At 39.7% G+C, this 27,319-nt stretch overlaps 1 protein-coding gene across 2 annotated transcripts; it reads left to right on the forward strand.

The window, feature by feature from the left end:
- LOC132269581 (glyoxylate/succinic semialdehyde reductase 1-like) lies at positions 1–26,830 on the forward strand. Of its 2 annotated transcripts, XM_059770817.1 has the most exons (9): positions 1–154; positions 998–1,163; positions 9,969–10,079; positions 10,174–10,275; positions 11,399–11,500; positions 23,300–23,415; positions 25,697–25,775; positions 25,853–26,023; positions 26,369–26,830. In XM_059770817.1, exons 2-9 carry the CDS (start codon positions 1,056–1,058, stop codon positions 26,465–26,467), a joined length of 888 nt encoding a protein of 295 aa, XP_059626800.1. In that variant the 5' UTR covers positions 1–154; positions 998–1,055; the 3' UTR covers positions 26,468–26,830. The 2 variants fall into 2 exon arrangements, with proteins under 2 accessions (XP_059626800.1, XP_059626801.1); XM_059770818.1 differs by lacking the exon at positions 9,969–10,079.
- Positions 26,831–27,319: the final 489 nt, after the last annotated feature.

Genomic DNA, 27,319 nt, shown 5'->3' on the forward strand with positions numbered 1-27,319 from the left:
AAAACCTAGTACTTCTTCATAAGTTGTATAGCCGCTTCTAGAGAGTTGATCAGAAAAGCGATCACTGCTTCTCGCCAATCTCCGATCAGTGCCATCTTGGATTTCCGGTCTGTTCTGCTCCGACAATCTCCTTCTCCGATTAGTGAACCCGTCTGTAAGTTCTTATTTTTGTTCCGATCATCAGCATCTCCGATTAGTGAACCCATCTGTAAATCCTTATTTCTTTTTGCTACAAATCCTTATTTCTTTTTGCTTAGTTAGTCAAAATGATTAATTAATTTGAATAAAACTTGACTTCTGTGTTCTTATCAATGATTGAAGGAAAAAATGAAAAAGGATTCCAATTTGGCCTCTTAAATTGAATGAGCGGACTAGAATTAGGAGTATTCTAATATTTACTTTCTACCCTACTATCTATTAGTGTTGTTCTTGTAGTGTATAAAGTCGTACTCTATAATAAAGTTAAAGATAGTATTATGTAGATATCAATTCCATATATGGAATTGTAATCTACATAGTATCCAATTATATTTCTTTGGTACATCTATTTGTTCCGATCAATCTAAGATAATCTACAGGGAACTCTTATTCTTATGGTTCTAATTCCTAGATTTTTTTTTTTTTTTTCCAACATGAATCCCAATTTTTTTTTTTTAGCATTACGAAGGAAAAAAAATAAAAATAAATTTTTTTAGCATTAGGAAGAAAAAAAAAGAAGTCTTAAGTTCTTATTTTTGTTCCGATTAGTGAACCCATCTGTAAATCCTTATTTCTTTTTGCTCTTCTGAACGATCTGAACTGGCAAAAAAGGCAAAAAAGGCAGGGGGAAATAACTGTAAAACGCATATCAGGAACGACAATGATCTTTATCTATAATAAATAAAGAATGTGTAATGAAATAAGAAATCACTATCTTTGTTTTGTTGTATTGCAATGTTTTGTCATTGTGAGTGAAAAGTGTACTATGGTTATTTTATTGTATATGGCATCGGTACAGAGAGGATTTAAAGCAGTGCAGAGAGCATTGCCCACACCAAGACTGAAGAAAAATAAAAATGGAGGAAATTGGGTTTTTAGGGTTGGGAAACATGGGGAAGGCCATGTCCATAACCTTGCTCTGCCATGGCGTTAATGTGACTGTATGGAACCGGACCCATTCTAAGGTACCCTCTTTCTCTCTATCTCTCTATATACACATGTATGCATGTATTTGTATATTTTTGTATGCTTGGACGTGGATGGTGAGTTCTGTTGTTGCATTTGATGTTACTTGGCGCGAAACATTTGAAATTTATGTGTTTTCTGCCCTGAGTTTTGAAATAGAGGCTTTGCCTATTCCATTATTTTTATAAAGGAACTGTTAGCAATATCCTAAGGCTGCGGACATCTAAACCCCCAGACCCCTCAATGGAGGGAGACTTTAATTGATAGCAATATTCTGTCTGCAGTTTCCTGATTATCCATTTTGCTGAAAGTTCTTACATTGCTGTTCTTCCCCAAGAAGGAAATAGATTCTTCAACGTACTGGTTAATTTGTTAACGTGACTGTAACCATTTTAACTTAAATTAAAATGTTAAGTTTTCTTGTTTGAGTTTTAACATTAAAATGTTTGACTTTTCTTGCATGAGCTTTAATTTAATAATTAAAAAAAGAAAAGAAAATCACAGACAATTTTCAAAATTTGTCAAACATTTACCTCAGTCAAGAGTAATGAATGATGAATACGTTGTAGATAGAAATTGGAAAAATAAATGCACCAATGAGGAAGATTGACACGATCCACGTTGAGATTAATTAGGGAAGGGAAAGTACTAAAAGTTTGAGATATTTAAGAAAAATATGATAGCATGTGGTTCTATTGAATTTGTAGCATTAAATAGACTGAATAGTGAAGCAAGTTGTCATGTAATTGAACCCAAACTATTGAGTCATAGCTTTGTTGAGGCTGGGTTGGGTAACGTCTTCTTTAATTTGAAATATACAATACCTGCCCCATGAAAAGCAGTCACCTACGTGAATTATACCGAAAACAAGGATAGAATTCTCAATTTAATCAAAATTCATGCCCCTGGCAATTACCCCCAACTTCAAATTTAATTAAATTCCTGAAGGAAACTGCAATGTTTTTATTATTATTTTTCTATAAAATATAAATTCAAGTAAGTTGTGAGTTAATTGTCTACACCACTTATTAGCGGTCCAATACTCTCTTGGAAATCCACTATCATAGGTATGTTGTTTGTAATTATTTGTATTTGTCTGCACCACATACCTTGGCAGGAAGTCTCTATGTGCATGTGTGTGGTGCACACTCGCATTATTCTGTCAGTTTCAATTGTCTAATATCGACAACTTTTAACTGTCTTTTCCTCCACAGTAACGACAAATATTTTCTAATTGGAGGTGATTCTGCTCCAGCTTAATGTGTCAAGATCTCTTAAACAAGTCACTCCATAAAACGAATGCCGGTTGCCCTCATATTTTTTTCTTCCTTTTCGGCCCAAGTTTGTTCTTACCTTTTCCATTGCTTGCCACTTGGCTGAATTGAATCCTTTTCTTCTTAGCTTGATTACAGATTTCAATTGAGATTTAGTTGGTGAGAAATGTACTATGCTAGGGTAACTTCTATAGAAAGCGTCAGTCCTTCTATTCTGGCGGGTGGTCTCAGGTGTAGGAATAGTAGATGTCATGGGAAGGATCAAAGTCTGTTGGATAACTTGAGATAGCCATTACTTGACTAAATCAGGATATTCAGAGAAAGTAGTCCCTCTGGATTCGGCCATAGAGTCTGTCTCATCTTCCTCTAAAAGGCGATTTGAGGCCATAGAAGCAAGTGGATTGAATTCTACGTCTAAAATATTAAAATTCTTGGAATTTGTGCTCAAATTTGGTAAGAGAGTGAAAAGAGTTCAACTGCTTCTGAAAATGAGACCAAAAAAAAACATTGTTTAAACATATGGGAAGAAAAAGCTGAAACAAGGCATCAGCGGCATCTACTACATCCGCAGGTAAGGCAAAACAACTCGTCTCACGAGGGAAGAAAGAGGGAAACATAGTTTTTTTCGATGATCGTCAACACCACCGGCAACCATAGATCGGCAACGACTGCGATTTGGTTTGAATGGTAAATTGATCAGCGATGTCGACGAAGAGGGGGAAAAGCAGGATCTAGAGGTAGGATTTTTCTTTTTTGTGATGGGTTATAGATTTTTCTATGTCGATCTGTTCTTCTGGAATTTTATTGAGAATGAAGTCTTTTCAAGTGATTGCAAAGTTACCAAGTCTCTTACTGGGGGGTAATGTGAAGTCAGCGGTACCATATAGGGGACCATCACTGTACATTGATGCGGCGTCTGTTGAAGGGAGAAGAGATATGCTTGTCTTTTTTGGTAGGGTGTTTTGACAAAGAGGTGGGGGGATGTGATAGAATAGAGGAATGGGCGGCGTGGGTGTGGAATTGTTCATGTAGGGTGGGCGTGACACCATTATCCGACTCTCTCTTTTTGTTTTGGTTCCCATCTTCATCGGAGGCTAAACGGGTGCTGAAGGAAGGAAGACGTCAGTGGGAATCTGCTACCCTGGAAATTGATATTTGGTCCTTTAGGGTTGGATGTACCGGAGTGCTTAAGGAGAGAGGAGTGAAGAGGATCTGGCTGTTTGGGCTTCCACTCCATCTTTGGTGTTATGATCTTTTCGTTGAAGTAGGGAATTTATGTGGAGGCTTTGTGAGTGCTGAGGCTGATGAAACAAGAGATGCGGAGAGTGTGCGGATTACAGTGAGGGTTGGATCAGATTGTCAGAAGGTGGTTATACATGGCAATAGCTTCTGTTACAGAGTTTCGGTATGGGAGGAGGTTTCGCCGGAGCTCACTCCCACAACGGAAAGTTTGGAAGGAAGTAAAGGGGTTTTTCTTATGAAAGAGGAAAAATGGTACAGAATTCTAAGCAAAGGGGTGAAAGGTGCTCTTGAAATCCAAGAATGGCTAAAGGAACGGGAGTTACAGCAAACTGTGAAGTTCGTGGGAGGAAGACGACGAGGAGGATAAGCGCTGGACATGAGTGTGCAGAACAATAGGAGATAGGTTACATGTGGTGAGCGGCGATTGGCTCATTCAGATCGCACAACCGTGTCAAAGCAGGGGAATCACGTGGTGGTTTAGCCACATTTAAGGGAGATAATTTAAGTGGAAAAATGGGTTGGAGCACCGTGGGGAGGACCAGATTTGAGCCCATAGGGTACTGGGCTAAAGTTCATTGCCCTACTGAAAGAACGGGCCAGAGGAGACAAGGGCAGACTCGCGGGGATGGGCCTTCTCCTTTGGGTCTGAAAGGACAAATGTTTAGCAAGGCTCATCTCATTGGGCCGAGAGTTGAGGGAGGGAGAGATGAGACACATGGGCTGCTAGGGTTTAATTCTTTTGGGCCACTGAGGGATGATTGTGATGATGGGATTACTGAGGCCCATGAGGGGGTTATTTTGAAAGGCCTGGATCAATATGGCTACAATTTAAGGGCTTTTCGCAATTTGACAGAGAATGGTTTGGAAAAGGAAGCTTCGGCTTCGATGGTGGTCAACGATGGGGCTGATTTCGCATCTTCACAGAGGAGCACAAGCGAAGGGGAACCAAATCATGGGGCAAAGGGCAGACAGGGGTTCAAGAAGGTGCGTAAGGAAGGGGGAAGAAGAAGTGCCAGGGGACGTGGTTTCAGAGTTTATGTTCTTCTTTCTGATAGATCGGAGGTGTCGGTGATGAAAGTAAGAGATCAAGGTCAAGGAAGGGAGGATAAGCAAGTGAGAAAGCCGAGGGATGTATCAAAGGAGTGGCGTCCGGCAAGTGGAAACTCAGATTTTTCTGGGGATTTATGTGGTAGGGAGGTTGTTACAGACGATTAAGGTTACATACGGGGACGGGCAACGAAGATTCTGGATAATAACCAGGGTGGAGCCGGATCTTTTCGTCTGGGTTCCCAATCAGTCGGGCCGAAGCTTGTCGGGACTGATTCTGGGCCTGGGTTGACCACTTTTTTAAATCAAATGACCGGGCCTCTGTTAGGGCCCAAAAAATAGCCTTTCTGCTTCTTTTTTCTGTTTTGGAGCCCATGTGTCAAAAATGGGTATGTTTGAATAATGAGCTGATTGTCTCACAGAAGGCTTGGGCTCATGCTGACACCAGAGATGGCTCGGATATCTTGGCGAAGACGGTGAGGCATGATGATGGTTGTTGGGAGTGCGATAGTAATAGCTCTGGTACTGGGTCGGTATTGGAATGTGGTCCTGAACATAGGAAATCGAAGCATCTTAGAAGGTACAATGGGAGAAGATCTCGAAAGGAGAAGCAAAAATGGGTTAGTAGGGATGATATCCATACTCATCCGGGTAAGTCTTCCTATCATCAATCTCGGAGCATTCTTTCTGCTCCTCCTTCTTCTTCTTCTACCCCTTCTCGTAGGGTGTCGAGGAGGGGTGGAGGAGAAGCTGCTGATGGGAAGTTGGAGTGGAATGAGGTGTTGTCTCTGGTGACAGAAGGGACTGTGGAAGGGGTAATGGTTCATGCAGGTTCGAATTTTTTTTTTGGGGGGGGGGGGGGGGGGGGGGTGCACTATAGAGAACAAAGAGACCACAGAAGAGGTCTTCACGTAGAATGTTGAGGAGGGAGTTACGGCATGTGTGGGAAGAGATATGACATTCCGGCTAAGCACTGAGGCGGCATTAGTGTTGGTGAAGGAATTGCGGGATTATAAAGGTTTGAAGGGTTTGAACCGACATCTGATCTCCGACTCTTATTCTGTGTAGGAGATGATGCAGAAAGGGATTTTGGTACACCGGTAGGTAGCATGGGCAAAGATTTTTCAATCAAGGAGGTCCGAGACATGCTGGAGGTTGTTGATGGTGTCAATAGCAGCTCAATGGTTCCATGGGAGGAGATAGAGGTGATGGAGATGATACATCCATTAGCTGAGATTCGACCGGATGGGACACTTATGGAGTTCTCTACTTCAGGGGGTGAGGATAGAGGAGTGGAGTGGGTTAAGAATAATATCAATAGTGTAAGCAGTATGCTTGGCGTATCTTTTGAACCTAATGAGGAGCAGACGTGTCTTTTGTTACATACAATTGCTAAAGGGAAGACAACCTGGGTGGATCACTGCAGGGAGAGCGGAGTTAGGAAGAAGTTTAGGACATCCCCATGGGGAGGGGGGAGGGGGGAGGGAGATTCGGGGTCTGATTTCTAATGTGAACTATGATTAGAAGATGGAGGAGGGGCAGGGAAGGAGCAGAGAAAAGGGTAGAGGGAGACAGTTAGGGTAGGGGTTTTCTTCTGGTTTTAAATGAAGTGTCGAATCATATCATGGAATGTCCGTGGGCTAAATGACTTGGATAAGGGGAAGGTGGTGAAAATGGCTGCTAGGAAATGGGGGGCTCATGTGCTTTGTTTGCGGGAAACGAAGATGGTGACTGTTTTGGATACGGTGGTTCGGAGTTTGTGGGGCGGGAGGTTTATTGATTGGGAAGCTTTGAATGATGTTAGGACGTGAAGGGGAATTTTGGTGATGTGGGATAAAAGATGGGAAGGGTGTAGGGAATCCGAGTTATACTCTAGCCGGTAAACTCAGGGCTTTGAAGCTGGAGCTTAAAAAGTGGAATAAGGATGTGTATGGAAATTTGGAATGGAGGAAGGGTAGAGCTTTAACTGAGTTTGTAGAGATTAACCGGTAGGAAGGTGTGAGTGGTATTGATGAGGGACAGAGAGGCAGGAAGGTTGTGTGCCAAGCAGAGCTTGTTGAGATCGCCTGTTTGGAAGAGATATCCTGGACACAAAAATGTAGGGCGTTATGGCTAAAGGAAGGAGACAGGAATGCTAAGTTTTTTCATCGTATTGCCAATGCCAATAGGAGGGGTAATCATATTGGGAGGATCACTGTTAATGGGGAGCTTCTTGTTAGGGAGGAGGATGTGCACATAAGGATTGTTGGTTTTTATCAAGGTTTGTTTTCAGAGCCGGGTGTTTGGAGACCTTGCTTGGATGGTCTTCAGTTTGATTCTATATCTGATATCTCTAGAGAGGGGTTGGAGAGTCCATTTTTTGAAGAAGAAGTGCTGAAGGTGTTAAGAAGTTGTATTGGAGACAAAGCTCCAGGCCCGGACGGTTTGACAATGCGTTTCCTTTTGGAGAGTTGGGAGGTGGGCAGGGGTGAGGTGATGGGTACTTTTCATGCTTTTCACATGCAGGGGAGGTTTGAGAAATCCCTGAATGCTTCTTTTATTGTTCTTATTCCGAAGAAAGGGGGTGCCTCTGATGTGAAGGACTTTAGGCCTATTAGTTTGTTGGGGATGTATTTATAAACTGATAGCTAAAGTCCTAGCCTTGAGGTTGAGGGAGGTTTTGGATGATGTTGTTTTGGAGTCGTAGAATGCCTTCATAGGAGGTCGCCAGATTCTTGATTCAGTGCTTATAGCCAGTGAGTGTGTGGATGCTAGGCTGAGAAGCGGTATTCTGGTGGTTCTCTGCAAGCTTGATGTGGAAAAAGCTTATGATCATGTGAGGTGGAATTTTTTGTTATACATGTTGGAGAGATTGGGTTTCGGGGTGAGATGGAGGAGATGGATTGAATTTTATATCTCTTCAGCGAGATTTTTGGTTTTAGTGAATAGGTCTCCGACGGGCTTTTTCAGCAGCTCAGGGGACTGTGTCAAGGGGATCCTTTGTCCCCGTTTTTGTTCATTATTGTGATGGAAGCTCTTAGTAGGTTAATGGGGAGGGCTGTGGAGTTAGGATTTATCAGGGGCTTCAGGGAGGGGTAAGGTTTGGATATTTCTTATTTGTTGTTTGCGGACGATACTCTGGTCTTCTGTGAGGCTGAGGAATCCCAGCTGAGGTATCTAAGAGCAGTGTTGATATGTTTTCAAGCAGTTTCGGTGTTGAAAGTCAATGTGGGGAAGAGTGCTTTGATTTCGGTAGGGGAGGTACCAGATATGGAGAGGTTGGCTTCGGTTCTTGGATGTGGGGTTTACTCTTTTCCGATTTCTTATTTAGGCATGCCTTTGGGGGTTTCTTCTAGGACGGTGGGTGCTTTGGATCAAGTGGTTGCAAGGGTGGAAAGAAGGCTTGCAGGGTGGAAAAAGCAGTATCTATCAAAAGGTGGGAGGATCACCCTGTTGAAGAGTTCTCTGTCGAACATTCCTACTTACTTCCTTTCCCTGTTCTAGATTTCGTCCTTGGTTGCTGATTCTATTGAGAGACTTCAGAGGAACTTCTTGTGGGGAGGATCTGTGGAGGAGTTCAAGTTTCACCTTGTTAGGTGGGAGCAGGTGTGTAGGCCCAGCCAGTCCAGGGGACTAGGCTGTAGGAGAATTGGGCCTTTCAATATGGCCTTGGTAGGGAAGTGGTTGTGGAGGCTTGGTTTGGAGCGGCATAGATTATGGAGGAGAGTTCTGGTTGGTCGCTTTAGGGAGGAGGCCGGGGGGTGGGTTTCATGTGTGGTCTCGAATCCCCGCCGGGGGGGGGGGGGGGGGGGGGGGAGGTGTTTGGAGGTCTGGAAAGCTATTCAGAAGGGGTGGAATGAATTCTCCAAACGTAATAGATTCAGAGTTCAGGATGGAAGAGAGATTTGTTTCTGGAAGGATTGGTGGTGTGGATATCGTACTCTTGCTTGCTTATTTCCGAGTCTGTTCTAGATTATTGTGGATAGACATGCCTCGGTTGCTGACTGTTGTCGGCTTGATGATGGGAGGACGACTTACTTATCCCCAAAAAAAAAAAAAAGATAATGGGAGGACAACTTGGGATGTACGTTTTCGCAGATCTGTTCAGGATTGGGACTTGGGATGTACGTTTTCGCAGATCTGTTTAGGATTGGGAGTTGGTTGAAGTGTACAGTTTTCTAGAACTTTTGTATCGACAGGAGATGCGGGGTGAAGGAAGGGATGTTTTGGTTTGGATTCCCTCATATCGGGGCACTTTTTCAGTGAGATCTTTCTTTGTGTGCCTTTCTGTTTCAGCAGGGAGATTTCCGTGGAAGGCTGTGTGGAAATCCAAAGTGCTGCCTAAAGTGGCCTTCTTTACGTGGATTGCGGTGTGGGGTAAGATTTTGACGCTTGACAATTTGAGGAGGAGAAAGCTGATCATTGTAAATCGGTGCTACATGTGTAATCATTATGGTGAGTCGGTGGATCACTTTCTCTTGCACTGTTCAATGGCCATGGATTGTTGGAATCTTTTTTTGGGCCTATTCGGAGTTGCGTGGGTCATGCCTAGATCTACGAGAGAGTTGATTGAGGCTTGGAGTGGGGTGGTGGTAGGCCCCCAACCCAGAGGGTATTGGAGGATGGTGCCTTTGTGTCTGTGGAGGGAGCACAATAGTAAGAGCTTTTGAAGGAAAGGAGACCTTGATTGCATCTCTCAAGTATAGTATTTTGTCCTCTCTTGTTTTCTGGGGATTGGGTAGATATTGTGGCTCCTCTGAGGAGTTCATTGATTTTCTGTCTTCCTTGGCGCCTTAGGGCCTTTTGTATTTGGGATGCGTTCCCCTTTTGAACGCTTTTAATATAATCTTACTTATCAAAAAAAATAAATTAAACACTCATTTACCAATTGGTGGTGTGTAGCTTTTGTGATTCTTGTCCAATTAAAATTTTTAATTTAACTTTTGATGCATAGCTAATACTCCGTGATTACTTGCAACCATGAGGTTGCAATTTAGTAACTTTTCAAGGGGACAGTGCATGTCCCACGTCCCCTCAAAAATTTCTACTCTCCAAAAAGGACATTTTTTTTTTTTGGGACAGAGGGAGTGATTATCTGCAACCATGAGTCATATGCACTTTGATCTGTGGTTTTTGACTCAGCGGGTTGAAGTGTGACCAACTTAATCAAGCAATTGGCATTATTTATTTATTTAATTTTTTCCCTGTTTTTGTCATTTTTGAAGCAAAGCCTTTTGTCCTCAAACCACCTTCTGATTTCAGTGTGATGAGCTGTTGGATTATGGAGCTTCAGTAGCTAAAACCGCTGCAGCAGTAGTTAAGAAGTGCAAGTATACCATTGCGATGTTGTCTGATCCTTCTGCAGCTCTTTCTGTTAGTAATTCAGGTTGGTATTTTCTAAAATAAACATTTTAACTGACCTTATTGAATTTCCCTTTTTTTTTTTTTTTTTTTGCTTTTTGCTTAGGTGGTTTTTGATAAAGGCGGTGTTCTTGAGCAGATTTGCAAAGGAAAAGGTTACATTGACATGTCAACTGTTGATGCTGACACGTCTTCAAAGATCAGCGAGGTTGACTTGCCTGCCATTATTACTGCTTCCTTTTCCTTGTTTAATTGTCTTGCTTTCTATTCACTGTATTTATACCTTTGCTACAAAATATGGCGATTGTAAATGCTTATATTAAAATTTTTAGATCAACATTTTCTAGATTAAAAAATGCATCCACAAGCTAAAAGGATATCTGCTCTTTCATGTCCAAGATGATATCAGTTAAACTAAGTGGGGAGGCATATATATAATAGAAGTACTTTTCTTGAACATAAATTTTTTGGAACCATGCATTTAAATTTCTTTTTAAATAAGGTGGTTGTAAATACTTATATTATATCTTGTAGCTCAATGGTTTTAAATTTCTAAAAAGACTAAAATGCATCCACAAGCCAAAAGGATATCTGCTCTTTCCTATCCAAGATGATATCAGTTGAACTGAGGCATATTTGGAGGAAGTGCTGTTCCTAAACATTTTTTGTTTTTTTGGTACCATGCATATAACTTTCTCTTGAAATAAGGCGATTGTAAATACTTGTATTAAAATTTGTAGCTCAACGTCTTTAAGTTTCTAAAATGCTTGCACAAACCAAAAGGATATCTGCTCTTTTGTATCCAAGAAGATATCAGTTAAACTAAGGAGAGGCATATTTAGACAAAGTACTGTTCTTAACATAAAATTTTTGGCCCCATGCATTTAACTTTCCTTCTTTTAAATATTAATTTTTCTGAATTTGGACCTTAATGCTTATTTATTTCTTTTTTCTTTTCTTTTCTTTCGCCAATTACCTTCCCCCACCCAAAAAAAAGTAAAAAAAGAGAGAAAAGGATCAGTTTGATCCTATCAAACACGTGACAATAGATGGGTTGATAGTTCTCATGAAATCATATATAAGGAGTTTTTTGATCATCAATGGTATCCTCTTTTGTTGTTGATGAGCTGTTTGCTGAAGATCAACAGTATTTGCAATATCAGAAGCATTTTGGAATGGATTTTACGACACTTGATGTACCTAAATTTTTTATTGCAGAAGTTTACACGAAAAAATGATGTTTGTTTAGAATAAAGTAAAACAGAAAAGAAAAAGGAACCTTTATATGTGGAACTGATAGTCTGATACTTGCATGATTCTGATATATACAGGCAATCACGTCGAAAGGTGGTTCTTTTCTTGAAGCTCCAGTTTCAGGTAGCAGAAAGCTTGCCGAAGATGGTGAATTGGTAATTCTTGCTGCTGGGGTGAAGGTAAATTTACTTTCAGCTTTACAGATGCAGTTTGTAGGATTAGTATTTGTAGGCTTACTATGTTGCCTTTTGTCTTTTACTTTTCCTTTTTGATCGAAATACATATTGAGAAACTAAAGGAAGAACAATCATCAACATGACCAGGTGAGCATGGGAGATGGCCTAAATTTGTTGCCCAAGCAGTAACCTCCAAGTGTACATCATATATGTGGGATGACGTGTTATCTGTCAAATTTTGTTGTTCAATCATTCACCAAGTATTTGTTTTTGAGCAATTTACTATGTAAACTAAGAAGATCATTTCTAGTAATATTCTCTTACCAATAAAGTCAAAACACGATGAAAAGGAAATACAAAAGGTGTCTTTTTCAGTGCTAAACATTAAACTGCAAATTTGGTAATACTTTTTTCGAATTAATATAGGTGACTGACAGTCCAACTAGTAGCTATATTGTTATCCTATTTTAAAATTTCCCTATAGACTGCAAGTAACTTTTAAATAACCATATATTCTAGGGTTGGGTAAATTGGGATAGTTGGTTTCCAACACCTAGAAGAGCTTGGGTAAAAAAAAAAATTAGTTTACAAAGAGGTTCCGAATATTAAGAAGGAGGCTGTCTGGCTATATGTAAGCGGGCAGCGCTCCTTAAAAAAGTTATGTATTTGGATTTTTCGGGAATGGTCTGAGGAGACATTGTTTATGGTCTGAGGAGACCTTTTGATTTATTAATAGAATTTGTGGTGTTTTTGGAGTTCTTTTTATTGTCGTGTGACAGATTATGACAGATTTAGGGTCCTCGACTGTTAATTCTCTTGGCTCACGTTCAGTGGGTGGTGGTGCCATTTTTCCCCACCAACTCATCAGAAAATCCAGGACTTCAAATCACCACAGTGAAGTTGGATGGTTCCAACTATTTGATTTGGGCACAGTCTGCCAAGATGTTCATTGGTGGCAAAGGCAAGATTGGTTATATTACTTGTTCTGAGAAAGAGCCAGCTGAGTCAGAGAAGGCATATCCACAGTGGTTTGCAGATAACGCTATGGTTATGTCTTGGCTAGTCAATTCGATGCAACCAAACATAGCTGTTGGCTATGTTTATGAAGACTGCTAAGTAGATTTGGGATTCAGTTCAACGCATTTATTCTCAGACGCAGAATACTGCACGAATTTTCCAGCTGGGGCGAGATATCACCAGGATTTCTAAAGGTGACTTGATAGTTTCAGGTTACATCGCCAAGCTTCGCGCTATTTGGGAGGAGATGTCATACTATGATTCCTTCCACTCTTGGAAGGATCCAGATGATGCAGTTTTATATGTAGGAATTGTGGAGAAGAATCGAGCGTTTCAGTTTCTTGCCGGGTTGAACGACGAGTTTGAGTATGCTCGTGTTCATTTAGTGGGCTTATCTTCATTCCCTACTCTTGAGGATGCATATTTCTAAGTGTTGTCAGATGAGAGCCGCCAGACTCATCCATTAAGTGTTACTTCTGTTGATCGTTCTGCTATGGCAGTTCGGATTCCCAACCTTTCAGCAACTTCACCATCTGAGTCAGTTAAGAGCACTACCACCGGTCCTCCTCTTGGACGACAACATAGACGGTGTGACCATTGCGGAAAAATTGGTCACATCAACTCTCGTTGTTATGCTCTACATGGATGTCCACCGCAACAGAAACATCAACCTTGATCCTCTGCACATTCTGTTACACAACCAGTCTCGTTGTCAACTCCTGACAACCCTGCCTCTACATCTTCTGCCACAGTTACCTTGACTCAAGTTGATTTGGACAAGTTCAAGCAATTCTTCAACCAAATGGAGGCATCATCTCAGCCAACCTCCACTTATGCCCACTCAGGTACTATTGCGTCTGCACATAGCGTATCTACATCTTCAACACCTTGGATCATTGATTCTGGTGCTTCAGACAATATTACTGGTATGTCCTCACTCTTCCAATCTTATATTATCTGCTCTGGCCAACGCAAGGTCCGCCTTGCGGATGGCTCTCCATCTTCCATTGCTGGGAAGGGTCACATATCAGTTACTCCTTCATTAACTTTGTCAAATACACTTCATGTTCCAAAGTTGACTACAAATCTTATTTCTGTTAGTAGTGTTACCAAACAATTAAATTGTAGCGTAACGTTCTTTCCCTCTCATTGTATTTTTCAGGATCTGGTGTCGAAACGAACGATTGGCAGTGGGCGTGAAGTGGACGGTTTATACTTGTTGGATGCTCCTTTGTCACCTCAAGCACATTCAGCTTCATTTTCTAATATTGTTTCATCTAATAAAGCCCAGCTTATGTGTTGGCACATGCGTTTAGGACATATTTCTTTTGGTTATTTGAAACATTTATTTCCTTCCTTATTTTGTAACGTGGCAGTGTCAGATTTATCTTGTGAAACATGTCATCTGGCTAAACATGTTCGTTCCAATTATCCTGCTAGTAGTAATAAATCTGCTTTAAACCTTTTGATCTTGTTCATTCAGATGTGTGGGGTCCTTGTCCAATTACTTCTAGTCTTGAATTTCGATATTTCGTGGTGTTCATTGATGATCATAGTCGTGTTACTTGGGTTTATCTTATGAAAACCAACAATGAGGTATACACCATTTTTAAAAATTTTATGACAATGGTTCAGACTCAATATGGTCGTATCATTAAAAAATTCCGATCTGACCAGGGTACATAGTACACTTATGGGGAGGTACAACAGTTACGTACAGAATTTGGGATTGAGCATCAGCTGGCTGATGTTAAAACTCCTCAACAGAATGGTTGTTCTGAGAGAAAGAATTGCCACATCCTTGACTTAGCCAGAGCAATCTGCATTGGCATGAATGTTCCCCAGTCATTTTGGGGAGATGCAGTTCTTACCGCTGTTTACATCATTAATAGGACTCCTTCTAGGATTCTTAACTTTGCAGCCCCACTCTCAATCTTACATCCCAATTCATCTCTATTTTTGATTCCTCCGCGAGTCTTCGGGTGTGTGCTTTGTCCAGCAGTTGCGGCAAACTCGTACAAAGCTTGACCCCAAGGCTTTGAAAAGTGTGTTTTTGGGCTATTCTCACTCTCAAAAAGGTTATAGGTGTTACCATCCTCCTAGTCGTCTGCGGTTTATATCCATGGATGTTTCTTTCTTTGAGCATACACCATACTATAGTGGTTCAGTTGGTTCTCAGAGTGAATGGTTCCCATTGAATATAATGGATGATCACCTTCTTTTGTCTTCAACTCCTCTACCATTACCTGTTTCTTCTTCCATAATTCCTCCTCGTGGTACCCCTCTAGCAGGGGGAATTGTTCCTTTTTCACAGGTTTATAGTCGGAGACAACAGTTACAAGCTTCTACTCCCACGATCGACTGCCTTGTTCCTTCGGCACCAGCTCCGCCTTCTCAAGCTATTGTTTCGCTTGATGATCGCCCCATTGCTCTTCGAAAGGATAAACGTTCTTGTACTTACCCTATTTCTAATTTTGTTTCTGATTATGCTCTCTCACCCTCCTATCGGAGTTTTCTTGTTTCTGTTGCCTCGGTTCCAGTTCCTTCCAGTGTTGCAGATGCACTAGCACAACCTCAATGGCGTGATGCTATGACTGAAGAACTACAAGCATTTGAGAAAAATCAGACTTGGGATATGGCTCCGCTTCCTATTGGTCGAAAGGCTGTGGGTTGTCGTTGGGTGTTTACAGTTAAGCATAATCCAGGTGGGTCAGTTGCTCTTTACAAGGCCTGATTGGTTGCTAAGGGTTATGCTCAGACTTCTGGCATAGATTATCAAGAGACTTTTGCCCCTGTTGCCAAGATGAATACCATCCGTGGATTATTTTCCGTTGCTGCAATTCGATCTTGGCCTCTATTTCAATTAGATGTCAAGAAGGCCTTTCTTAATGGTGATTTGCAGGAGGAGGTGTACATGGTTCCTCCTCCGGGCTTTCGTTCTCCTGCTCATTCTGGTATGGTATATCATCTTCGTCGTTCTCTATATGGCCTCAAGCAGTCTCCTCGAGCTTGGTCTGATCGCTTTGGCACTGCTATGCTCAAGTTTGGTTTCCATCAAAGTGCAGATGATATTATTCTTACCGACGATGATACTACCGGAATTAATGAGGTTAAGAGCTATCTTGGCCGTCAGTTTGAGATTAAGGATCTTGGTCCTCTACAGTACTTCTTGGGCATTGAGGTGGCGCGCTCCAAGACTGGCATTTTCATCTCTCAACGCAAGTATGTTCTTGACTTGCTTTCTGCTTCTGGTCAGCTTGGCGCTCCGATTGAGCATAATCATCAGTTGGCTGATTATGAGGGGGAGTTGTTGTCAGATATTGGTCAGTATCGACGACTTGTGGGGAAGCTCATCTATTTATCCATGACTCGACCTGACATTGCTTATGCCGTGAGTGTCGTGAGTCAATTCATGCACTCTCCTCGTGCCCCAAACCTTGATGCAGCTATTCGGATTCTTCGCTACTTAAAAGGGTGTCCAGGCCGTGGTATTTTGTTTGCTAATCATGGTCACTTACGTGTTGAGGCTTGGACAGATGTTGATTATGCAGGATTAATTTCAGATAGGAGGTCTACTTCAGGTTATTGTACCATTATTGGTGGTAACTTGGTTACTTGGTGCAGTAAGAAGCAGGATGTTGTCTCTCGATCTAGTGCAAAGGCAGAGTATAGGGTTATGGCTCTTGGGGTAGGTGAGTTGCTTTGGCTAAAAACCTTGATGACAGACTTGTGCCTTCCAGTGTCGCTTCCATTCTCACTTTACTGCGACAAGAAGTCTGCCATTAGCATAGCAGCAAATCCCGTTCAGCATGACAGGACTAAGCATATAGAAGTGGACCGTCACAGTATTTGATAGAAGATCATCTCTGGTCAAATTTGCACTCCATTTGTCACAATCTCTCAGCAGCTTGCAGACATTCTTACAAAGGGCGTCAGCAAGATTGTGTTTGAGAATGCATTGTCCAAGTTGGACGTTTCAGATATTCACGTACCAACTTGAGGGGGAGTGTTAGCATTTACGATACCACGATTTATGGTATAACTTACCATAATAGCAGCGATTTGACTATGCATATAATAGTATATATATGATACCACGATTTATGGTATGACTTACCATAATAGCAGAGATTTGACTATGCTATAGAATATGCCATAGAATATGCTTTAGAATAAGTTGTGATTTGATTTTGATTTGATTTAGTTTCCTTTTTTGTAATATGAGCATGTACTCATTTTATCTATAAATACTAGAGCTGTGAATGAGTAACTCATCTCATTCAAGCCTTTACGTAATTCTCTCTTTTCTCTTCTTTTTATATATTTCTACTATAAGAGACCTAGGGTATAATCTTTCCTGGCACATTGAAGTACGTAAAACGAAGTATTACGTTTACAACTGTTGGCTTTGTTGTTTATTTCTCCCAGTCTCTCTTCTTCTTCAATTTTTTTAATAAAGAAAAAGTGTTTTGGAAATGTGCCACGCGGCCTTGTTCTATTGTTTTTCTTCACCTTCTTTTTTGGGTTTGTGCATGTTCAACAAGCTTTGTCATGCATTTTTTTTGTTCTCTTGATTTTCTTCCCTTTAAAAGTAGTGAACAAGTTGGTAATATTCTATAATTCTCAATTAGTATCTTTTGGATCTTAAATAAGCATAGTTTACACTTAGCTATCCTAAATTTTTTGATCACTTTTTTATGACAAGCTTGGTCAAAAGAAGAGTTAAGAGCATGGAGTGCCTGGTCCAATATTTCCAGAATCCCATTACCTAGTTGAAACAAAACAAAATGCTCAATCATGCCCAGTGTTGAGGGGTCTTGTCCCATATCGGATCTAAATGTGAAACAGATTGAGTATATATGGACTGGGTGGTAGCACCACCTAGTCGCTTAATGATGGGGAACGGGTTATGATTCGAATACTTGAGTTGCACATGTTTCAACATTACTTTTGGAGAAGAGCCCTGGAGGTTGTTGGGGGTTTGGAAGGCCATTCGGAATGGGTGGAACTAATTCTCTAAACATATCAGATTCAGAGTTCAGGATGGCAAGGATATTTGTTTTTGGGAGGATATTTGGTGTGGAGATCGTACCTTAGCTTGGGCATTCCCTAGATTGTTCCGGATTGCGTTGCATAGACATGTTTTGGTTGCTGACCGGTATCGGCTTCATAGCGGGAGGACGACCTGGGATGTTTCTATTAGGAGATCTGTTCAGGATTGGGAGCTAGATGATGTCTACGGCTTTTTGGAGCTGCTGTACAGCCAAGAGATTCGTGGTGAAGGTAGGGACTCTCTTGCCTGGATCTCTTCTTCTCGGGGTACATTTACTGTGAGATATTTCTTTGGTTGTCTCTCGGATTCAGCTTGGATGTTTCCGTGGAAGACCGTGTGGGGCTCCAAGGCACCACTTAAAGTGGCTTTCTTTACTTGGGCGGCGGTGTGGGGCAAGATCTTAACCATTGACGATTTGAGGAGGAGAAACCATTGTTTTGCTAATTGGTGTTACATGTGTAAGCATAATGGAGAATCGGTGAATCTTCTTCTTTTGCATTGTCCAATGGCTTTTGATTGTTGGAGTCTCTTATTGTGCCTTTTCGAGGTCATGTTGGTCATGCGTGGTTCTACGAGAGGGTTGATGGAGGCTTGGAGAGGGGGCTGCGTGGGTCCTCAGGCTAGAGGTTTTTGGAGAATGGCGCTCTTGTGTCTTTGGTGATGTTTGTGGAGGGAGCGTAATAGTAGAGCCTTTGAAGGAGTGGAATCTTCTATTGGCGTCCTTAAGTCCTCTATTATTAGTTCCCTTTGCTTTCGGGGCTCGGGTAGGCAGTGCTTTGCTCTCGACGCCATGATAGATTTCTTGGCTTCTTTGGCGGCTTAATGTTTGCTTTTTGCTCTTTTTGTTTTTATTTGTATTCGGGATGCGTTCCCCTTTTGAATGTATTCTATGAATTCTCTTATCAAAAAAAAAAAAAAAAAATATTACTTTTGGAGAAGAGGGAAAGAGAAATAAAATTGGGGATTTTAGTAATTTAGGGTTTTTATTTATGATTATTGTTATTTTTATCATGTTTGAATTTCAGGGTTATTTTGGTATTTTTATGTTTTAGGGTTTGTTTTATAATTTGCCTATTTAAAGGCTCCTTTGTAATTTGAGAACTCAGTTTTTGAGAATTATGGAATTATTACGTGAGTTTGCAAACTCTCCTCTCTTTGTATCTCTTCTCCCTCGTGTTCTTGTTGTTCTTAATCCCTCTGTCTATCTATCCTACCTCATTCAGTCTATTTTCTCACCTCCTTCGTCTAGCCTTATCTTCTCATTCTCATCCCCTTCTTTCTTTCTAGTTACTATAAGATAGCGTCAGTTGGTATCAGAGCAAAACGATCAAGTTCATCGGTGCAAAGTATCCAAGTAACTAGTGATCACAATCACCAAATCACCACAGCCATTACAAGTACCAAAACAAGAAACCCCTTCAGCCCTAAACCATTTAATTAGTTACTGTTCACGATCCCATATACTCTTTCCATCAACCCCCAAAACCCAAGCAAGCCTACTGCCTTCAACTTCACCCATAACCTAGTTGAAAACCATTATCAAACCCCAACCTGAAGATCCACAAAACCCAAAGCCCACTCCACAAAACGAATCGCTGGAATCGCTTCTGTATCAGTTTGGTAGCACTTGAACAATCACGTTGTCTAAAAAAAATTAATAAGAAAACATCACAGATCGTTATTTCCAAAGTTCTCTCTTGTCACCGTCACCATAGTTCGCCGTTGAGAATTTTTTATCCTGTATATCTGCTATATCTTTAGCCAAGAATATCTGCGATATCTTTGTACTTGATTTTGGGGTCAAAGAATTCAGTGTGTGATTTTGGTAAGTCAAATTTGGTTATTATCAGTATTGCCACTTCAGCACAGAATTTAGTGATTGATCTTGGAAAATCAACTTTGGATTATTGCAATCTTTGAGATCGTTATTGTTACCAAAATTTCAACCTCACTGATTTTGGGAAACTCAACTTTGGATTATTGCAATCTTTGCAATAGTTAGTTGTCACCAAAATTTCAGCGCTACTGATTTTGTAAAGTCAACTTTGGGTTATTGCAATCTTTGTAATCCTTATTGTCACCAAAATTTCAGCGCTATTGAATTTGGAAAGTCAAATTTGGATTATCCCGTCTGGTTTGGAAAGTTCAGATTTGAGTTTGGAAAGGATATATTTTGTTTGCCTTATAAAACAGATTTGACCAAACTCAAATTTAAATTAGTCAAATCCAGCCCATTTCAGGAAGTAGCAGATTGAGTATTCAGGCCCAAGCTTAGCCTGGTTCAGAAGATCTGACCTCAGACCAAATTTCAGAGCCACAGACCAAATTTCAAAGCCGCAACAGAATAGTTCAGCCTGTTCAGCAGTAGACTGAACAAAAAAAAACTTCAGAAAAATATTTGGAGCAGGATTTCTCTCTCATACAACTTGCAGAGCTACTTCCAAGCATCCACGGACACTCAAATCTTACTTTGTAAAGGTACACATACTTCATTGAGAATTGTTACAAGTGCTTTTATGTGTTTGTTGAAGTCTATAAATTTGCAAAAGGTCCTTGAATTTGAACCATTGATTGTGTTGATTGGCCTTTTACTACACTTTCCTCCAGTTCCTGCGATCACCAATACTGCCCCTAATTTTCATCATCTTGCATCAGTTCTCACAACCAAGTTTGCAGTATTCAACATGACTGACTTTATTTGCATTTTTGTTTCTTATGTGAGCATTGCAATAAGTCATAATTTGGTTTACTTAATTTAATTTGGGTCATATATTGGCAATTCTTTCCTAACAAATGTCATACCCACATTGTCGTCCCATTGAGACCACCATGGCCATTTAAGACGTGTCCAAGGCCTCACTCGCAATGGAATTGAGAATCCACAGAATAGAGCATGCCATGAGTGATATAAATGAGTCACTCAACCAACTCCGTGAGAACTTGGCATATATACATACTAGGGGTGACACATTTGCTTCTCCAACACCTCATCACCATTATCATGTCAAGTCCATGGACCACCATCATGACATTTTCTTTAGTCCAAAATCATCCAGAAGCCTAAGCATTCCATCTCTTCTTATAGGGAAAAATGATTGGAAGCACGCATACATATTTTGCATATTTCTTAAATGTACGGAAAAAGTTCGTCAAATCATCATTGACAAAGAAGTTCGATAAATGCTGTGTCTAAATCAGGTGTTCTTAGAATGAGACTTCAACCCGAGCCTCACCTGCATCCATATAAGATAGACTGGGTAAATGAGACATCTTTAACAGTCTTAGAAAGATGTCTGGTCTCTGTTAAAATGGGTGACTATTTCAATAAAATATGGTGTGACGTCCTACCTACGGAAGTAGCCCATATAGTACTTGGTCACCCATGGATTTGTGATTTAAGTGTAACTCATTGTTATAGAGAGAACGCCTATAGCTTCAAGTTAAATCCCGCAAAGCCATTTGAAAAGGACTCTAAGGCACAATATAGGCCCTCTCCTCAGCCTTGGGTTGATGAACTCATGTTAACAAGAAAAATGTTGGAAGGAATTTTTCAGGTTCCATCTAAAAATGTGTTCAAATGTCAACCTCCTAAATCTAATGTCCCACATAAGCCCATTTTAGATAATCATGTAGAGGAAGTTAGCATTCATGACACACACACTTCCATTGTTTCAGATAGGGATGTTAAATACAAAAGCCAATTTTGGAAAATACTTTGGGCATCTTTGGACACTAGTTTGAAATTTTCCTTTGCATTTTGTCCTCAAATTGACATAAAAAAATGTGGTGGTTAATCGTGCTCTTGGAAAGTTGGTTAATTATCTTGTAAGGGTGCCCTTAAACAATTCGGACTTTTTGTTATCTGCCATGGAGTTTGCATATAATAGCTTGGCTAATTGGTGTGCTGACAATTGCTCTTTTGGGATTATATATGGGATTTTCCTTCGCCAGCCCATTAACTTTATTTTGCTGCCTCCACATCCTTGGTTCATTTAAAATCTCTGATTCCTTTGTTGAGTATGCCCATGAGTTTCATGCCGATATAAGACGTCAAATTATTTTGAGTAATAAAAATTATGAATTTATTGCATATGCTCATATTAGGAATCAAAAATTTATTGAAGGACATGCACACCCACTATCTTTTCCTAATAACTCCTTCCAGCAGTTACTTGCCCAAGGGATTGGACCTTTTCAAATCATCCATTTATCTGGACCTTATGCATATTTATTTGACTTGACATTGGATAATAGTATTAGTTCAATTTTTCATTTGGAGTATTTAATGCCTAACCGAGGTACTTTTGAGCCTCTTGTGTTGTTGGCTTCTGTTTCTGCAGGTGAAATTGCATTTTCTTCAGCGGCAACACTTGTCCTCCCATCATGTCTGCTATCACATTTGAATTGGATTAAGGATATTATTAATCCCTCCGTCTATCTATCCTACCTCATTCGATCTGATTTCTCAACTCCTTCGTCTATTTTCTCAACTCCTTCGTCTATCCTCATCTTATCGTATCTTTTCATTCTCATCCCCTTCTTTCTTTCTAGTTACTATAAGCTACTACTTGTCCTGCGTCACTTAAGCAATTGAGTCGGACCGTAATTAATATATTGTTACTACAAAATTAATTCCATTCCATGAAACTTTAAGAACCTTGTTTGAAACTTGGGTACTGCTATTGTTAGTTTTCTTGTGAATAAACATTTTTAAGTAGACTATAGGTTTTGCCTTTTGAAAGTGAAAATGAGATCTAAAAAAAAATGAACACCAAGGCACTTACCTATATATAAGTTGATTTTTTAACACAACTATACATGTTGGCATGCTCAGAGAAGGACATTAGCAGTCATTGCTATTAAGTCTTGTGTTCAATGCAGGCTGCAAACATCAACGGGTTGGTGGCCTAGCAGTATTAGGCCCTTACTTCCCAAAGGGAGGTTTCAATCTTTAGTGGAGGCATGTGTGTGAGTACCAACTATGTGGGAAAAAAAAAAAAAAAAAATGCAAGCTGCAAACATTCTATGTTATTTTGGGGTGCATGGTGTCTGGTTCGGTACCGTTCCAAGCTGAATCGGAACCGAACCGATTCTAACGGCTCCTTAAAAATTGTAACCGGAACCATTAAGGTTTGAAACCGAACTGTGAAAGACTGGTTCATTTCTCTTCCGAACAACAATTCTTTTACTTCAAAAGAAAAAAAACTCAACATCTCTTTACCCCAACCACATGAATTTGTCTTATCAAAGAAAATACCAAGCTTAAACAACAAATGATCAATAATAAACCTCGCAATCAAGAAATAAAATATATTTGTAATCTAAAATCAAATGAGCTATTATTAATTTTTGTGAGACAAATATGAAATTTAGAAGATAAAAAACCCTTTGAGAGTAGCCTTGACATTGTGTGTAATCTAAAAAAACATATTATAGTGTACTTGTTTGTAGATTTATCTTCGTGGCAATTGCTATATTATTGTTTATTAATATTGTAATATATGCATATATATATATATATATTGTTCAAAGTCCATTGGAACCGAACCGTAAACTAAATATATATATATATATATTTAGTTTACGGTTCGGTTCCAATGGACTTTGAACAGGAAACGGAAACCGGAAGTGAACTGTAAAAGAAAAGAACTGAAGCAACGGTTCGGTACAGTTCGAACGGTTCTTTGTGCACCGATAATGCTATTGTCATCTCCGCTTATTTGTAATTGCAGGCACTGTATGAGGAAGCACACTCTCTTTTTGATATCATGGGGAAGAAGACATTTTTCCTTGGGCATGTTGGAAATGGAGCAAAAACGAAACTTCTTGTGAACATGTTAATGGGGAGGTAATAATTCATTTTTGCATGAAGGATATTTCTGAATTAGAGTGTTCTCTTCAGCATTTCCCACTTTCCAGATCAAGAAAACCGTTTCAGAATGTATATTTTGACGACTGAACATTGCCTATTTTGTTTGGGTAGATTAAAATTAAATAATGATGTTATGTGTGAGATTTTTTCCCATATATACATTTTTATTCTATATTCTGAAATGCTAAGAGCACTAGTATATATTGTTAGGTACATAAATAGATAAGGCAAAATTTCAAAATAGCCCCCCAGACTTTCACCATATGAGCAAAATACCACCCTTGGACAAATTAGTGGGCAAATCACTCATAGTAGTTCCAAAAGTGAGCAACTTGCTCCCCTGGCAGAGACCTCTGGCCACTTTCCGTCCAACTGTTGCATCACGTGACCTGTACTTTTGTATAATGCCAATATTGCCGTTCAATATGACCGTTGTACCCCTCTGTCTAATCCACCTTCTTCCTTCTATATTTTAGTACCTGCTCTCTCTCTCTCTCTCCCTCTCCAACTGACTGCTAAACAAAAATTTGCAATAAAATTTACACTTTTGGTCACTCCCCTCCCTCTTTGGTTGGTCCTATGTTGACTTACACATAGCCATTCGCAGGGATATATACCCAAATTCTCTTATTAATTGCCCTCTTCCTTTTCTTGGGATACTTGTATAGAAACCCAACCTTGCTTGCTAATACTAAGTAATTAAGGGTATGTCAATTTAAATATATATAGATATATCTGTATTTCACAATTCATCTTCTTCGCTACGGGTTGTAAATCTTCACACACTGGCCTACATTGATTTTTGAATGGTGTTATATATATATATATATATATGTATGTATGTATGTATGTATGTATGTATTACCGTTAAAAAATATATAATTATATATATATATATGTATTTATATATATGATCATCTGTCAATAAAAGGCCAAACTACTGAATAAATGCACTTGAAAATTTTGGAAGATGTAGTTCCCAGTACAAAAGCATACTTCAAAGGGTGAAAGAAAAAAAGACAATTCCGTGTCACAGTAAGAAACAATTCAAAAAAAAAAAAAATTTAATTTTACTTGGTAGTTTGGTTAATTTGCATTTTCGTCGGAAGGAAAATGGCCGGAGGTCTTTGCGGGGGGCAAGTTGCTCTCTTTTGAAACTACTATCAGTGATTTTCTCACTTTTTTTGTCCAAGGGGGTATTGTGTTCATATGAGGAAAGTCTGGCCGCCGGGGTGGGGGATTAAACTAGCAATTTGTATCGGCTCCCCGTGTTGTTGATGAAGAACCTTTCATCTACCATTTAATTTTTGTCTTGTACATTTTTATATGGAAATATATCAATCAAATTCATGAATGAAATCTCTGTCCACTAGTTTTTGTGCTACTTGATTTTGGCTTATCCCTTCACTTTTAGAGAGACCACTTTTAGTCTCATTTGGTAATTTGGCTTCTTTTATGGTGGCACCTGTTCGTTCATTTTTTTTTAAGCGAAACCTTTGGAAGGGTTATATTTAGTTTCATAATATCTACTTTCAAACTTCTTGTATGCTCTCGCTAGAATAACTACTTCCTATGAATCTGTACCCGTGTGTCCTGGAGCATCTTTACATATGATTCCTTGTGCACTGCTTTTTTCTACTTGGCACGAGATTCGTCTCTTTTTATTCATAGTTTATTCATATCTATATGAGCTGTGAGTTTCTTATCAGCCACCATTTCTGTTGTTTGTTACATGTCTGAAAACTTTTGGAGTGGTGAAAGTCTACCATATCCTTTTGCCCCAACTATACATAATCTTAAAATGTCAAGCATCTTATTCAGTTCATTTTCACACCCTGGGGCTTCTCTTTGTTAGGGATATTAGAAAAGATATCTTAAGTAACTTGAATCTTCCCACTGCAAGAGGGTAACAGAACCTCCTTTTGGTGGGCAATTTTTTTAAGATCTCGCTTAAGTTGGAAAGCTTATAATAATCTTATTTTCTCTCATCTGGATTTGGAAGGAATCCCCTTCAGCCGTCAGTGCCCCACTGTCTTCCATTATATACTATGTTACACGCTTCTATGCTATGCTAATCTGACATGTGAATCTAGTCTGTTTGTGCGAGAAAATAATTCTGAAATTCCTTTTGGTTTCAGAAAAGTGACATGCTTATTGCAAATGGTTGAATTCTACTTTATCAAGATGTTTAAAAAATATCACAGCATGGTCATGGGCTTTGTTTGTTAAATTGTAACAGTAGTTGAATTCTTTGCAGTGTGTTGGCTGCATTTTCAGAGGGAGTTTTACTGGCTGAAAAAAGTGAATTGGACCCTGAATCTATTCTCAACGCATTGGTGAGATGGCGTACTAGAATCTTTATTTAGATGTCTATTGTTGTTTAGCTAACTCTTGATATGTTGCTTTCTTGCAGGACCAAGGTAGATTTGCTAATCCATTGTTATTGACAAAAGGAATCTCCATGATTGAAAGTAGTTACTCTCACGCATTTCCTCTGGAACAGCAATTGAAGGATATGAGGTTGTCTCTAGCCCTTGCGAATGAGAAAGCAGTATCAATGGATGTGGCAGCTGTTGCCAATGAGGTAAGATTTTTCCTTCACCTCTGTACCTGCACCCAAATGTTATGCTGACTGTGACAAAGAAAAAGACTAACCCAAGGTCTATTATATATCCTTATAACTGATCAAGAAAAGCTTCAATGCATGAAGCAGGGGTGGCAACTTTTTACCCCACCTTAGATTAGGTGACCCTAAAGTAAACCTGATTTTGTTTGGACCCATTGATTCAGTGGGTTTATAAAATAACTGCAAAAATCACTTATCAAAAAAAAAAAAAAAAAAATAACTGCAAAAATCCCTCAAATCTTGCTGGTTATGGAAGTGTTTACATAGCTCTCTGATGATTGAATTCACACATTCATCATGTAGGCATTCGAGAAAGCCAGCAGCATGGGTTTTGGGGGCTTTGATTTTTCAGCTGTGCACGAGGCGGTGAAGGACCTATCGATACGACGCCATATAGATTAAGCATGATGGCTGTTATAAAACTTCTTTGGTGATTATGGAAGCCAAAGCTGTGCGTTCCATCTAAAAAGTACTTCCGTGATGATAACGACGACGTGCTTCTAATGAATTGCAAACGCTTACAACTAGTGAAAATTTGAACTGTTCTGCTGGTTGGAACAGTAAAAATTGCAGTAACAAATAACAAATATGAAATGTATCATGTGCTTTGTTTTAGTTTTGGTTGCAAACGTTTCTTTTTGTGTGCGTATTAAACCAACCTAAGAGACAAATAAATATAGGCAGTCCTTGGTTTTGTTGGTCTATGCCCCATGTATGTTTGCTCTTTTAATGTCAATTGCAAGTGTCTGCTTGACTCTTTCTGCATGATCAATTTCTACTAAATTATCTACTGCACTTCAAACATTGCATAAGCGGGTATACTAACAGTGACTATGAGCACCGGTGTCAAGTCATGTGCTTTGTCATGTGCCATCAATTTTAGATTGTTCTAGTCATCTGATAATGTTATTGCAATCCTCGTTGTGCTAATGTAATGTTTGAATTCAAAGGGCAACGGTCATATGTCAAATGTTGCCGACATTTTGAGTGAGAAAGGCTCCCTTTTGTGAGCTGTAGCGGTCAGAAAAAGGATACGGAATGTGCTGTCATAGCTGGCATCCTTGGCATCCTTATCCACTTGAGTCATCATCTTCAAACTATACGGGGGGTTCATCATCTGAACAAAAATTTAAGCAAGACATATTGAGAGCTACATCTTTTTAGAAACATTGTTGAGTGAACTGTGAATATTTACTAAAAGCAAGAATGACATGAGATCTATATGAATTATTTGCTGAGCTCTGCTGTACTCTC

The sequence above is a fragment of the Cornus florida genome, unplaced genomic scaffold, assembly GCF_030987335.1.
Source record: "Cornus florida cultivar Cherokee Brave unplaced genomic scaffold, ASM3098733v1 CherokeeBrave_3.0.0_Hap2_Chr08, whole genome shotgun sequence".
Taxonomy (NCBI): Eukaryota; Viridiplantae; Streptophyta; class Magnoliopsida; order Cornales; family Cornaceae; genus Cornus; species Cornus florida.

Excerpts from the sequence above, each read along its gene's own strand:
- LOC132269581 (XM_059770817.1), top strand. The coding sequence starts at position 1,056 with ATGGAGGAAATTGGGTTTTTAGGGTTGGGAAACATGGGGAAGGCCATG. Across the intron at positions 10,080-10,173 it reads ATCCTTCTGCAGCTCTTTCT|GTGGTTTTTGATAAAGGCGG; the intron begins GTTAGTAATTCA and ends CTTTTTGCTTAG. Across the intron at positions 11,501-23,299 it reads TTCTTGCTGCTGGGGTGAAG|GCACTGTATGAGGAAGCACA; the intron begins GTAAATTTACTT and ends TTGTAATTGCAG.